This window comes from Eleutherodactylus coqui, chromosome 2, assembly GCF_035609145.1.
Source record: "Eleutherodactylus coqui strain aEleCoq1 chromosome 2, aEleCoq1.hap1, whole genome shotgun sequence".
Taxonomy (NCBI): Eukaryota; Metazoa; Chordata; class Amphibia; order Anura; family Eleutherodactylidae; genus Eleutherodactylus; species Eleutherodactylus coqui.
The window spans coordinates 243493631-243509770 of NC_089838.1; the positions used below are offsets into that span (position 1 = coordinate 243493631).

Below are 16140 nucleotides of genomic sequence, written 5' to 3' on the forward strand. Positions count from 1 at the left end.
TATGGATGCTGCTCCTATGAATGTCCCAGTTACAGTAGAAAACTGTAACATTTAAAAAATGTAACATTTTCAATGTTCTTATATGATGTCATGGGGGATAGAGATGTTAAAAAAAGTTACAAGAATAAGTTTAAAAAATAGCAGAATAAAATAAAAAATATATAAATATAAAAAAACACCCAATGCCCACGCCAACATAAACCATCACCAGAAATAATTATCTTAAAAATATAACTTATATGATTGATTAAAAAAATATTCATTAAATAACTATAAATTAAAAAAAAATACTTTTTCTTTTAGTTTTTGTACAAAAATACCTCTAATTAAACAAAAAGATGGAAAAAAATTTCAGTAAATAAAGGTGTTAAAAAATAGCCCTATATGTAAAAAAAAGCCAACAAAACTACCACATGCATAAAATCGCTAAAAAACTATCTGGTCCTTTAGGACTGAAACCCTCTGGTCTTTAAAGGGTTAAGCATCATGCATTCTGAATGAATTATGTAAAACTGTCAATCTTTTATTTTTTGCATATTTACCAGGAAATCAATCATATTCTTGTTTTTATTTCAATGCAGGTCCAAACTAGAAAGTTTTTCAAAAAACTTCCACTGCAGGCCAACTTCTACCCAATGCCGGTGATGGCATACATCCAGGATGAGGAGAACAGGTTAACGCTACACACAGCCCAAGCTCTGGGAGCGTCCAGCTTGAAGAGCGGTGAGGAGAAGCTCCGTATCTCTGTAACTTGTAGTTATAAAAATCTAAATTGGTAAAGGGTAACTAAACTTTTAGCAAACTTCTGACCTTTCACAGCAATATCTCAGTAGTTTTGATTGCTGGAGGTCTGGGTACTGAAACCAGTCGCTCAAAGAAAGAGGGTGAAGCATGGGTGTAACTATAGAAGATGCAGGGGATGCGGTTGCACCCGGGCCAAGGAGCCTCAGGGGGCCCATAAGGCCTCTCTTCTTCATATAGGGAATCTAGTAGTATGAATAAAGCATTATAGTTGGGGGGAAAATCTGCAACTATTGATATCAATTAGCTGTACAAAGGCTGTCAAATTATTGCCCTTTTTCTGTCTTAGGTCAACTTGAGGTCATTCTGGACCGCCGCTTGATGCAGGATGACAATCGTGGTCTTGGTCAAGGTTTGAAAGACAACAAAAGAACCTGCAACCGATTTCGCCTTCTGTTGGAAAAAAGATCACCCGGAACCAAGGTAAAATACTTGCTGTAAAGAGCTGTGCACCCTTATTGCGGGCTTAGGCTGGCTGGCAAAGCATGCTGGGAGTTGCTGTTCATTAAAGCTGAAAATCCACAGATCACTCATTCTTATTGTAGTTACATAGACATTGTACAGCAGCAGTTTTAGCACAATCAGTCCAGATTATCTGCAGAAAGTGGTGAATTCACATTTTCATTTGCATTTTGTATAATGCCATCTCTCAAATATGCATTATACAGTAGAATGACGCATACAATGCCAGTTGAGTGCCCTGCAGATCATTATTTGAGAAATTATATATAATACTGGCGTAATTATAGGGGATGCAGTTGCACCCGAGCCCAGGAGCCTTAGGGGGCCCATAAGGCCTCTCTTCCCGGTATAGGGAGCCTAGTAGTATGAATAAAGCATTATAGTTGAGGGCCGTTACAGATTTTGCATTGGGGCCCAGGAGCTTCAAGTTATGCCTCTGATATATAATATATATTTCATATCCAATTATCAGGCTTTAAGTTTCTTGATAACAAGTCTGGTAAAGATGGTGTAAGGTGATCTAGCGACATACCGTAAATATCAATCTCTGTGAGAATATATACCAGGTTGATTGTATGGTTGACTTTCTTCCTTGACCTATTATTGCTTATGGGTATTATAGAGAGCAATGCCCGCTGGAAAGTTGTCTTATGCTCTAGAGCATAGAGACACTAAGTATCAGTAGTTCTTGCTCTGGTGGATTCGTGCCATCCATGTATTCAGGAGAAATGTATGGCTGTCCACAACTTTCACGGGCAATAAAAGCTAATTGCCATCTGCCTTTTCGGAAGGCGAGGTCATGGTGAGACATATGAAAGATTTTATTCTTTAAATAAAGCATTTTTGAAATATAAGAAGCCACATCACCATATAGTATAGACAGTAAAACCCATGTATTCCAACAAAGTCTTGAAGACCTGACAGTGCAGTACAAAAATGACTGTATAGTAATGCAGCATCCGACAAGACCAGTGGGACAACAGCAATAAGTTGTCTTCTGAGACAAGGAGATTTTATGCTATATTTTTAAAAATTCGGTTCTACACGCCAAAGCTGGGCATAGTCTGGACAATTGTGGTAAAAATGTATATGTTCAATCTGTTCAGATCAACATAGGATTTAAAAATTTAACAAAATCATCTCCGACTGCATGGCTTCATTAATGATCACCACACCTGGAAATTATTTTAATGTAGCCACTTCAAATCTACCTTTTTTTCTAGTGGGACTATTTTCATTGTACCCATTTTCCCAATTGCCTTCTCTCTGGGCTCCAGAGTAGTACAACTTCTCTATCTATTGTAATCCCAACTTCGTCTTTGGTTTTTTGCACACTGTATCTGCAGTTCAAACAATGTTTAACTACATTGAACAATCACTGCATTAGAAACACCTACTCAATAACGGGTTGGTCCACAGTTTTGAGCGATCAAAGTTTTCAGACATCGTTGAACAGATTCTATAGGTTGGTGGACATCCTCCATACTCAACTGAACCCATGCGCGCTGCAGCAGTTCTGTCAGTTGGTGCACATTTTCTGGATAAGTGGGAGCAGATCTCAAAATCCTTTGCAGCATATCACAAACATGTTCAATGGGGTTACAGTCCAGTGACTTTGGGGGCCAAAGCAGTTTGGAGAATTCATTGTTGTGTTCCTCCAATCACTCCCTAGTGATCTGAGCTCAATGACATAGAGCGTTGTCCTGTTGAGAGATGGCACTGTGGTTGGGGAAAACTTCCTGAAGATATAGGTGCAAATAGTCTGCTAACAGGTCCCTCTAGCATTCACCATTCAAGTATTGTGGTATGATAATCCAAGAGTCCTAGGTCATGCTAGGAAAAAACTCTCCAGACCATGACATGATCTGAGATACCAGATATGTCACCCAAACCTCACCTCTAAGATCAACCACACATAGCCTAACGTTGTGTGATCTTCTGTCGGATGTCTGTCCATAGTTCAAACAGTCTCAGTACACTCTTGATACCATGGTTTGGGAACAGTCAAGCAGTGGAACTATTTCAGAAATACCGTCACCACATGTCCGGGCACCAACAGCCTGCTTGCGGTCAAAGTCACACAAATCGCCATATTTACCCATGACCGCCAGATGTTTCTTTATACACAGAGGAGGGGTCTGCACATTATTTGCGAGCAGATCATGGTGCAGCCATCACGTAGCACCGTGTTACTGATCACAGGATGTAATGCAACAGCTGTTCCTAATGCAGTGATCGTTCAGTGTATACTGTATAGTGCTGTTATCAGTAGCTCATTCAATGCAACTAGTTTACAGCTAGGTAATGAATATACAGAACTTTAGAGCCATACTCTGTCCTTTAAGGGAAAATAGAAATATATTTCCTATAGGAAAAACTAAAACCCTGATGCCCCATCATGCTGGCTTTTGGCCTTAAAAAGTGGCTTTCTATCATGAAGGTCCTTTGAAATAACAGTCATGCATGAGCATGTGTTATGCCCAATGCCAGGCTGGGTACTACGAGATTGCACTAAGCATCTGCCAAAAGCAGAAATAATGTAAAATACATGTTCCACCAAAACCCCTCATTTTCTTCTGTAATGTAACATGTAAGATGTATGTTTTCACTTACATCTTATTGTACTGTTTATTTCGTGACCCCCTCCTACCATATTGTGCCATTGTGATATACAGTTACCCACAGTCTTAGTGTTACTACCACACTTCCTCCCATCCCATAAAATATATCATCCACCTATTGATCTGTGAATCATCACTGACTTTGTGTATGACATTTTCCCATCCATATCCATCCATTTATTACCTCTTCCATTTCATTATCCCCCTGTGTACCGTAACCCCTCTGCCCAGCTTTCCAGCTTCCTTTCTAAACTGCTTTCCTGGTTTAGAAAACTGGCTTTTTCCATCATGAAGACGGGCAGCTATGAGGTAATTCTCTCCAGGGAGTAACACTGAATGGCTTTGTAGTGATGTGCACTTGTAATATAGTTAGCTGCTTTGTAGACGCTTTATAGCCTAGTATGTGTGGTTTTGGCTAAAACCTCTGTGCTTCTGTAATATGCACACAAAACAGTCAATCATTTTGTGTTATCGCTCAACACTTGACATTCGGTGAGAACTAGTGACTTTATCCTGGCCATTAACTTTCTACAGTGCACAGTTTGGACAGCCAAATTGAACAAAATATGATAGGTTGTCTTCAATAGTCATTTTTCCAATTCATACTGTGACTGTGTAGATGATACAGTGACCCAGTTCTGGCCTTTTTCATGCTAGCTGTCTTCTGTGCTTCTTATGAAAGCCTTGTGTTTTCAGCTTTCTATACTTTTTAGCAAGCTCCTTATCTTTCTTACAAAAGACTTGGCTCTTCATTTTCTTTTTGTTCTCATTTAATCCTGTACAATGTTACTTTTTTTCAGTGTGGGTTTAGTCTCACTCACTACTTCTATTACCTCTTCATGTTTTCGAAATGACTGAAGTGCACTTTGTTAAGGCTGACCACCAGCTAGACAACCTGAGACAGTCATGATAAGATATGGAATTTTACTTAAAATGGCCCTTCAGTCTGAAAAACTCTCTTTCAAGTTATCAGTCCACTGAGCTCTATAAAATGAGATAAAACACCACACAATCAGCATTTCTTTTGTTGGTGACTTTTTTCACAGCAAACTATTACAGGGCATCCAGTGAAAAACCATGGGCATTCAATTGTCATTTTATGGTTCTCATCATGCTCACACCAGGCTTTTTTAGAGCAGGCAACTTCTGTTCAGTTCCATCAAAGCACAAAACTTTGAGATGGGGTGACAACGATCAAAACCCGGGATATTAGTAGCCAGATATTGGAAACCAGGCACTTACAACTAGAAGAGACATGGGAGGGAATCCAAGATCTCACCCTAAACTATCCTTGACTGGAACTTCCTGAACAGGGCTAACCTAACTGGATTCCCTATATGTCTATAGATAGAGATAGGATGGGGAATGATGGAGGTCAAGGTAGACAAGACAAGGCCCATATAGAAGTGGGGATCACAGGGGACACACAAAAAGGGTTCACAACAGAACAGGGCAAAAAGCGCAAGAGGGAAGGCAAAAACAGACTTCCGAATACTGAAATCAGCAATTAAAAGAGGCAAAAGTTGGAAAGACCACAGCAAGGCAAGGACTAAGCTTTCCAGACTGAGACCCAAACCAGGATATGGGAAGAATTACCAGCCTCCTCTGCATAGAGACAAGGGAATAAATACTCCAAAGGATACACTGAGAGGCTGACGTGGAAAACTGACCGCTCACCCAGCCTATCAGTAAAACAACAGAAGGGAAATGTAACTCCCACAACACCACTGGAGGCCTATGGGACTACGGTTGCGGCCCATAAATTGAATGCAGTGTTATAGCTCCATGTAACTCTAGGGTTGTATGGTGCCATAATACAGACATTTGCATGAGACTTAAACCTGCTAAGTTCATTATATCAGTCAAACTCTATAGGTTCTGTAATTTTAGAGTAGGGTATAGATTCTGTATTTTAATTATATTACTCTGTAAAATTATGATTGTTCTTGACTGATATTTTGTCCTAGTGATCAGCATATTGAGCCCAGACTCTTTAGGCTACGTTATATTTGTTCTTTGTATCTAACTCATGTAACTTTTTGTGAACATCGCCTATCTCTGGTAATCTTAGAAATACATTCTATACTGTACCCTCATATAGAAAAATGTATAATACCAGAACAGATTTGATACTTTCAATTATTGTATTTTTTTCCAGAGTCCAGGCAATCAACCCGTCAGTTTTCCATCCCTCCTCAGTCACATGACGTCTGCACATTTGAATCATGAAGTCTTAGTGATGCCTGTGACAAATGAAAAAGGGGGAGGTCCAGCACTTAGATCCTTCATGCCACTTTCTGCCACTCTGCCATGTGACATTCACATCCTTCATCTGAGGACACTACAGGCTGAGGTGACCACATCTTCCTGCCTATTTTAGTAAATATAGTCTTGTTTGTAGCCCTTTTGTTTGGGACCTCTTGTAATGGTCTGATTCTGGGTTGGAGCCTCTTATATTGTAACCTATGCAGCAGAGCATGGTCAGTGGAAACCAGAGGTTGGTGCACGATTAGTATTTGTTGCAGTACAGAGGAGCAGGCAAGTAGCGTAGTCAGGGGAAGCCAGAGGTCTGGGCATGGTTAGTATCTGTTGCAGTACAGAGAAGCAGGCAAGTAGTGTAGTTAGGGGTAGCCAGAGGTCGGTGCATGGTTAGTATCAGTTCAATTGCAGAGGAGCAGGCAGGTGGTAGAGCTTGACTATGGGTTGTGAGGCACAATAATCTTGCAATGATGCAGTGGAAGGTCCAGAATTATATATGAAGTCCAATCAGGAGCAGGGCAGAGCCAAGACAGGGAACTGGATCGGGAGTACGGGAACTAGGATAAGGTCCAGTAGGGGAGCTGTCCAGAAGGCTGGATAGCTCAGGAGGGAGAGCCATCACCTGTAGCACAGGAGCTCCTGGGTTCGAGCCAGGAGCTCCTGTGCTCCAGGTGGTGAAGGCCAGGTGGTTGAGCTCCAGGGGGTGGCCAGGAGCTCCAGTGCTCCAGGTGGTGGCCAGGAGCTCCTGTGCTCCAGGTGGTGGCCTCTTCTTAATTTTTTCTACTTGAGTTTGAATTGCTGCAATTATTGTTTTACAACTTATGCTGTTCTGTTAACTTCAATAAAAAGTCAAACGATTCGTGCCACGTATTGTGAGGAAGATGGGAACATGGAAAAATACAGCACTTCACAATATAGTCTATAATTTCCTCTGCTTTGCAGGATGATGGAATACCTTCTCTTGACACTGCACTGATCTTACACAGAAAAGGATTTGACTGTGGACTGGAAGCAAAGAATCTTGGGTTTAACTGCACCACAAGTCAAGGAAAGGTAATCTAAAGATTTATAAACAGCTACACACTGATTGTTAGAGGGGAACCTTCAAATGAACATCATTAAACCCAATGAATGTTGTGTTAGAGCGCAGGACTATGAAACTAAATAAGGAGAATATAGAAGACAAGTCAAATTGAAAGAGGCTTTAAACAACAAGTTCACACTCACTGACAAAGTACTTGAGTCATCTTGTTTCACTGTAGCATAGACTTACATGGATACTACAAAGAGATCTCTGTACATATGCAGTCAATATGGATCAGCGAATGGAATTAAACAACAGTCCTGTCTTATCCATTGCAGCTGCTTTGACCAACTTTTGCCCTGGGAGATGAGTAAATTGCAAAGGGACTTTATGGCTGTAAACATACATTTTGAGGTACAGTTTTGATGTAGTTTTTTAAGTCAAAATCAGGAATAGATGCAGCAGAAAGAAGTCCTTCCTTTATATTTCCCATTCTTTTCAAATCCACTTCTGACTCTGGCTTGAAACAGCATGAAAAACTGTGGTGGCATTTTTTAAAAAAATGTTGCGTGTGAAACCACCCTTAGGCCTAATGCCCACGGCCGTGACGGTCTCCGCAAGCGGAATACCGCAGCGGAGCCCGTCACAACGTCCCCCAGAGACCCCATACTTTGCAGTACAGAGAACAGATACTAACCTCAGGATCTGACGGCCGACGTCCCGCATGACGCTCTGGTGCACATGCGCAGTAGAGCGCATGACGCGCCGGCAGTTCGCTACACAGCGAAAGATAGCGTGACGGACGGCTTCCATTGAGTGAAATGGAAGCCGTCCACGCGTACGCCCGCAGCAAGTAGAACATGCTGCAGGAGAGTACGGGAGAATTCACGGGGCGGAATTCCACGTGGAATTCCGCACCGTGAGCATTGCGCTGTTAGGTTCAAAAGAGCCTAATAGGTGAGGGGCAATGCCGCGGATTTCCACCACGTGATATGTGGCGGAAATCCGCCAGTGGGAATTAGCCCTTAGGGTATTTTCACATGCAGTGGATTTTGGTGTGGATCCGCGCCAAAATGCACATCGGAATATGAACCATCTGGTGTAGATTTTGATGCGCATCCAAAATTCATCCTTTCAATTGAAGTGATGCAGTCTGATGTGGGTTTTTACAGGGAATTTAATGTGGATTTAGTTGTAGGATTTTAAGTGGGGAAAATCCACACCAAATCTGCAATTTGTGAACACACCCTTGAAGATAGACTGTCTCCTTTCTTTTTGTTTCTTAATCAATCTTATTTTATTTAATACATCTCAAATTGGCAATGTAAGTTACAAAACTTCAGGTTGAAAGACCTGGAAGAGGCAACATAAAATGGGACATGCAGGTCCCTTTAGGAAGTTATAAATGTAATTATTTGTTAAAGGGGTTCTGACATGAAAAAAAAAAAATTACTTACCTTGCCTGGCCAGGACCGATTGCCAGGCATGTCCCCTCCGTCAGGCATCTTCTTCTGTGGTTTCTAGAAGCAAAGCAGGAGCGGCCAAAATGACCACTCCCTGCTCTGCTCTGTCCGTCATCCACTTCCGAGGTGAACGGACGGGCCGCCCACAGCAAGCACGTCACAAGCAGTGCTTGCTGTGGGCGCCTGTCCGTCCTGGCTGAACTCCGAGATTCTGCGTGTGTGCAGTGGAGACGCGGCCTGTCCTGATTCCTGTCAGAGGGCACCTCTCCACTGCGCATGCACGGATTCCCGGAGGGGGGCAGCTCGTCGGAGGAAGAAGAAGAGCCTGCTGGGAGATGACCCCCGCTGCAGAACATCAGGAACAAAGGTAAGTATAAGATTTTTATGCTTTAGCATGCCATTAATCGTGGGTTCCCTGTGTCCATTGGGCAGACCAGGGAACAATGGCTGCTAAAGCCTAAAAATCTGATTAATGTCAGAACCCCTTTAACACAAAATTGCAACTATATCTGTATTATTTAAGCATACAAGAGGTCTATACTTTCCTGCAATATTAATATTTTTGATAATGGATAATCAGAAATCGAAACATAAACAAATAAAGTAATACCGTAACCGAATAAGACAGTCACATCTAAATCAATTTGTCGTTGTTATGTGGTCAATGAGATAATTATCTGAATTCTCCAAATATGTTCGAGTGATCTCCTGAGGAGGACTAGAGGATGTGGGAATATATGACTTAGTAAATCGTATAAGGTGAAGTTCATGGTCAAAAGCTGATATTGTTTGAAGTGATGTATTCGTACCAGGGTTTCAAATGTTTAAAAATTTGTGTCTTGTACCATTTTCCCAGTTTGCAATTTCTTCAAAGCGATATAGTTTAGAAACCTTCCCTGCCCATTGGGACAGAGAAAGTGCTTCAGATTTGTGCCACATAAATGGCATTAGGCATTTAGCAGCAGACAGCAGGAACTTTGGTAGGTTTGTGTTAGAGGGGTGTAGGTTGGCTGAGGGTTTCCACAAAAGGATATTTACTGGGGATAACGGTCACCTTTTTTTCATCTAGCAGCAGAATATACTTATACATGTGTAAAAACATGAGGAATGCAGCAGTACCTTTATTCAGTTTCAGTCTGGCTGCCATCCCAAAATATCACCCCAGAAAGTGTTTGCGTGCCGTATGATAACTAGCTGCGGGTTGCCCAATGGATGATCCACCTCTGCCAGCAGTTCAGGCTCTTCCCACATATTGAGATAAAAAATGCCTTGCTGAGTGACACCTCCAGCTCTGCCCACTGGTAGCATCATGTGGTCCACCTTCAAAGAGCTTGCGCCACGCTGACAACAGCGCATATACGTGATGTCATTCCAGCCTGAGATGGAGTCACGGTGAATGCATGAATCCTCAGTGTGATGCAAGTGCTTTGAAGGTAGAGCACACACATCAGATGTCATTCAGCAAGGTGTGTTGTAGTTGAATTGGCAGGGAGAGAGCCTAGACCACTGCCCATTGGACAGTCCATAGATAATTAGCATATGGTGTGTAAACACTTTCTGGGGCGATATCTCAGACTTGTAAGGAGGGAGATCATGGGTGGAGGCAGGCAGTTTCTTACAGCCGGCACTCAGACGCAGCAGCTCCGATAAGCCGCGCCTCTCATTGGTGCTGTTAACACTTTAAATACTGCTGTTAGAATTGATGGCTGCATTTAAAGCATTATCAGTTCCATTGAGCAGTGCAGCTTGTTGGGGGCTGCTGCCGCCGGGTGTCAGCTGCAAGAAACAGCCTGCACCCCACGTTCGGGGGTCCAGTATGGCCTCCCACGATAAGATTACAGAATGCCATGCAGTTGCCGCGGCAGCCGGGGGCCTTCTGAAAGGCCCCAGGGCTGCCTATGCAGAGTGCCTATCAAGCTATGCCTATGGCATGGCTTGATAGAAACCTATCCGATCACTGCACAGTATGATGTAATGCTATAGCAGTACATCATACTGCAGGACAGGCTTATTCGTATCTAGTGAAGTTCGATCAAATAACCATGTATAAGTACATGAGGGGACAATACAAGGATCTCTCCCCTGATCCCCAGGACTATGACGGTAACAAGAGGGCATCCGCTACAATTAGAAGAATGCAGGTTTCATCGCCAACATAGAAAAGGGTTCTTTACTGTAGAGCAGTTAGACTGTGGAATTCTCTGCCTGAGGACGTAGTGATGGCAAAATCCATAGAGGAGTTTAAAAGGGGACTTGATGTCTTTCTGGAGAGGAAGGATATTATAGGCTATAAATCTAAGGTTATTTGTTAATCCGGGTATACAGGCAGGTAGGAACTATTATGGGTTGATCCAGGGAACAGTCTGATTGCCATTAGGGAGTCGGGAAGGAATTTTTCCCCCAAAAAGGACTAATTGGCTTCTGCTCTTGGGGGTTTTTGCCTTCCTCTGGATCAACAAAACAGGAGGCTAAACAGGCTGAACTAGATGGACATTGTCTTCATTCAGCCTAACAAACTATGTTACTATGTTCGTAAGTAGGGGAGTATATTCCATTACTAGGCAAAAAATTAAGTGATAGACTTCCCTTAACAAAACATGTTTGCTGTCAATGGTGAAATTGTGAACACTCTATGTACTCAAATTATTAAACATTAACTATTTACTTGAAATTCCTTCTAATGTTACTTCCGCTTAAAAATTGGATTATATGTTTATATCAATTAATAAAGGAAATTATTAAAAATATTTTCCTCTAGGATGAATGCTGTCATGTGTGCTGAGTGGGTTCTATATTGCCTTTCTCTCTATCAAATCTAGATCTTTGGGATTTTGAATGTGATGGACATTTGTCTTATTTTGCCCTATGTAACCATGTTTCTGGCTCTTCTTTTCTAGCTGTCGCTTGGAGGTCTATTCACGGGGCTAGAAGTAGGACTCATGCAAGCTATGTCATTGACATTGATGTATTCTCTAGCCCCCCATTCAAACAGCAGCAACCCCACACTCAGTATGGACCCAATGGAAATTTCCACTTATCGTCTGCGCTTCAGCTAACATCAGCCTCATGGGACAAAAAATCCCATTGCACACAAGCCAAGGACTGTAGCAGGATGGTTCATCAACCAGTGTGTACTCTATTCAAGGGCAACACATTATGTTCTGTAGCTCGGAACACAGCCAGCACTGGAAAATCCCACCGTGGTATTTTGGACAAATCGAAATAACCCTGTAAATCTAGCTATTGCTGAGCGAAAAAATGTGTTTCAAACTGTTTTAGCACTCAAGAAGTTCAACATCTAGATTGTATGTTACCGACAGAACAGAAGCTATTTATGATAAACTTGCTTTTTAAAACAAAACTATTTATTTGTGGACTTTTTAAGCACATCTCACTGATTTCTGCCACAGTCTGGCAATCCTTAACGGAGTAGAAAACTCAAAGCAATTTCCCCTGTGCCATTAAATGCTGCAGACAGGTCAACAAGAATATATCTCCAAGAACCCTGAAGGGCATCACCTACTAGATGGTATATTAAGCCTAGAATAGGAATTTTGTCTCAACCATTGTCAGTATTCTTCCATATGTTATCTGTCTTTTTTATACTGTACCACCACTAAAGAAAAATGACTATGGAAAAGAAGCACTGAGTTAGTATGGCATAATGACATGTGAAGTGATGGGAATATCTTGTTTCTGCCACTGTGATTATAAATACAGATCTGATACCATCCCAGAAAGTTTTGGAATTGTTGTTTCACTTATTGAACGTCAGCATTTCAACTATATCAGTGCTATTCAGATTTCTAATACATATATATCGACTCTTCTAAGGCATTTTGAAACCTCCGTTGCAGAACAGACTTTATATATAGGGGTTAAAGCAGAGGCGTAACTTGAAGCTCCCGGGCCCCGATGCAAAACTTGTAACAGGGCCCTCAACTATAATGCTTTACTCATAGTACTGGGTTACCTATATGGAGAAGAGAGGCCTCATAGGCCCCCTAAGGATCCTGGGCCTGGGTGCAACCGCATCCCCTGCATTCTCTATAGTTACGCCCCTGGGTTAAAGCATAAAGCACTAGTATGCTAGCCATTCTAGTTTGGTACTTAAGGACATGAGTTGTTTGGTTTTTTTTCATCTCCGCATTCCAAAAGCCAGAACTTTTTTCTTTTATTGCTCCATCAGCATAACCCTATAAGGACTTTTTTTGAGGAATACGTTGTATTTTTAATGGCACTCTCTAGGGGTACATATAATTTGTTGATGAACTTTTGCTAACTGGTTTTGAGGGGAATGGAAATAATAGTAATTCTGCCCTTGTTTTTTTACATCTAAAATGTTGCACTGTTCACCGTTTGGTATAAATAACGTGTTACGTTTACTTAGTGGGCCAGTATGACTACAGTGATCCCAAGCTTGTATGATTTTTTGATGTTTTACTACTTGTGCACAATAATTATAATTTACAAAAAATCATTTGTTTCTGTGTTTGGCATATCCTGAGAGTAGATGTGTGAGGGCTTGCTTATTGGGGGATGACCTGCCATTTTCCTTGGTGCCATGATACATACAACTTTTAGAAATATTTTCTTTTTATAGAAGAGGGTGAACAAAAACGTCAGTTCTGGCATCGATTTTCTTTTTACGGTGTTTACCGTGCGGGGTGAATAATATGATAGTTTTTTTAGTATGGGTCGCTACGAATGCAGCGATACCTATTTTGTATAGATTTTTTTTTTCATAATAAAGCATTCTTTAATTGTTAAAATTGGGATTTTTGTGTTTCTTTTTTACTTACTGTTGTAGGGGCTGTGTAAATGCTTTGCCTAGCTGGCTGTCCTGCTGAATCTGACAAAGATCCACCAGCACACTGCATCTGGCTATGTCTACACTATCTTTGCTCCTTTATTAGAGATAGCAGCTGGGATGTACATGGCAGACTGAAAAGTGAGAAAAGTATACAAGTTTTCAGGGAGGGCGGATAATTCGGGCTCTGTCCCGGGCCTAGTGTTGTTCAACATTTTCATAAATGATCTGGAGGAAGGAATTTAGGAGAAACTAATCAAATTTTGCCGATGTCACAAAGCTAAGAAGGATAGCTAACACTAGAGAAGAGAGAGGATTCAAAAAGACCTACACAAGCTTGAACAGTGAGCGGCAACTAACAATATGGTATTTAACAAGGAGAAATGCAAAGTCCTACATGTGAGCAGGAAAAATGAAAAAAGCATATTCAGAATGGGAGGAATTGGGCTAAGCAGCAGTACATGTGAAAAATACTTGGGTATACTAATAGATCATAGACTGAACATGAGTCAACAGTGTGATGCAGCAGCAAAAAAGGCAAACACAATTTTGGGATGTATTGAGAGAAGCATAGAGTCTAGATCACGTGATGTCATTATCCCCCTCTACTCTTCCTTAGTCAGACCTCATTTGGAATACTGTGCCCAGTTCTGGGCACCCCAATTTAAAAAAGACATAGACAAACTGGAGCACGTTCAGGGAAGAGTTACCAAGATGGTGAGCGGTCTGCAAATTAAGGAACTGGGAATGTTTAGCTTGCAAAAAACAAGGCTGAGAGGATACTTAATAGCTGTCTACAAATATCTGAAGGGCTGTAACAGTGCAGAGGGATCAACATGAATAAAGGTCTGATTAAGGATGAATACCCACTTTTCTTGCACGTTTTTTTCACGAAATATCGCTGCGTTTTTTTCACACGATTGTCAATGGGACTTTCTAATGTTAAAAACACATCTCACAAAAATCGCAAAGCACCAACGTGCGATGCGTTAACATTAGAAAGTTTAATTGACAATCGTTTGAAAAAAACGCAGCGGTATCTTGTGAAAAAAACGCGCAAGTGTGCAGGAGCCCAAACTGCTCCTTGTTTGACTCCCTCTTTGACTCTCAGTCTGAAGGTGATCTAGTCTGGTCAACTGTTCCCTGTCTAAAGCTAAGTCTGCCATTTTTTTACTGGGGTGTTTGAACATATTATTCCCTGTACGCTAGTGGTTATTTACATATTGTGATTCATCTACCTTTGCAACTCCCTGTCACTATCTAAGGAAATTCAGGGTCAGCCCAGGTTCCTGATGTGGGATGAGCGTTTCGCTTTTAGGCAGGGGTTTCTTTAATCAGAGATTTAGGATCAGTTCCCATATTTCCCTGTATTGTATTGCCCTATTGATATTTGTGTTGTCTGTGTTTGTATAGTTGCTTGACCTTTTGGGCACAACCATACGTCCATGTGAGTAGCTAAGGTTACGTCCTGCAAGGACGTAACATATATAGTATATCCATATAATATCTATAGCAATAAAGCAACAGCACTTCCAGTGACCCCAGTGCCCTACTTTCCTCTATATTTTCTCAATAGTCCAACAAGATGAGTTATGGCAACTTGCTTAGCAGGATCCTCATAATGGATAGCTCACTGGCCAATCAGTATCTCTGTAGAGAAATGTTATTTCCAACTCTGTAATGGCTTGTTCACATCTGCGTCTGAGGTTCTGTTAGGAGTCTCCTTCATAGATTTCCATCAAAACCTAAGACAAAATATTGCTGCATGCAGCCCTATTTAGTCCTGGGAAATGCTATGGGGCATAAAGGAATCCAGACTGACCCTAATATACTTAATGAGGTCGCATTCAGCGCCATTTCGGACCAACGTGCTAGATTTGGCACTTTCAGTTTTATGATTGTTCAGCTCCTAGAATGGAGCCGAACAACAAACAATAAGCGGCAGTATGAACAAACCCTTACACTGCAGAGTACATGAAAAAGCAGTGACCGCCAACTGTCAGTGTGAGGACCTTGTCAAATATCTGCCCGTATCTCAGCTCCCTGGACCTTTGTGAGTGTAACATAAGGCATACCAGAAAACTGCAGTTATCGTCTGAATTTTTATATCTGGAATGCAGTTCAGCTTTACAAATGTACTAGTAATTATTAGAAAATTATAGTACCAGTGTTTCTGGTGGTACAATGCGCCACACAGCTTTGCTACATGCTACATCCATTCTGATCCCCTGACATCACACACAGCTCTTCTACATGCATCCTGATTCACACACACACAGCTGTGGTACATCCATGCTGATTTCCAGACATCACCAGCTCAGCAGACTCCTGAATACAGTGATCAGCCCCTGGTCCTGTGATCCCTGACTCCCCCCCTACAGGTGATTTCATGATGGTGATGTCATCACAGGTCCCGGTAGCTGCTGTCGGCTTATGCAGTATACAGTAGTTTCTACCAAACTGCACAATGGTTCCTCCCACAGCAGTGATGTCCCCACAGGTCGTTCAGCCCACTGGATCTCTTTTACTAAACTGCACAATGGCTTCTCCCACAGCAGGGACGTCGTTGTGGCGGTAGGTCTGCTTCTTCTGTCAGGAACACTGAGTTGTGTCTGAGATAATAACATCTTAGTTGTATTCTCATTTAGTTATTTTTGTCCTCCCCTTCCAAGAGCCCTAACTTTGTTGTTGTTCTGTCAG

At 41.7% G+C, this 16140-nt stretch overlaps 1 protein-coding gene across 2 annotated transcripts in view; it reads left to right on the forward strand.

The window, feature by feature from the left end:
• Window positions 1-13331, forward strand: part of MAN2A2 (mannosidase alpha class 2A member 2) — a 103633-nt gene extending 90302 nt beyond the window's left edge. For both annotated transcript variants that reach the window (XM_066592736.1, XM_066592735.1), the window contains 5 exons: window positions 582-723; window positions 1091-1224; window positions 6043-6237; window positions 7086-7196; window positions 11528-13331. In XM_066592736.1, coding sequence (XP_066448833.1) covers window positions 582-723; window positions 1091-1224; window positions 6043-6237; window positions 7086-7196; window positions 11528-11686 — 741 coding nt within the window. In that variant the 3' untranslated portion in view covers window positions 11687-13331. The remainder of the gene's footprint in view (window positions 1-581; window positions 724-1090; window positions 1225-6042; window positions 6238-7085; window positions 7197-11527) is intronic.
• The last annotated feature ends 2809 nt before the right edge of the window (window positions 13332-16140 follow it).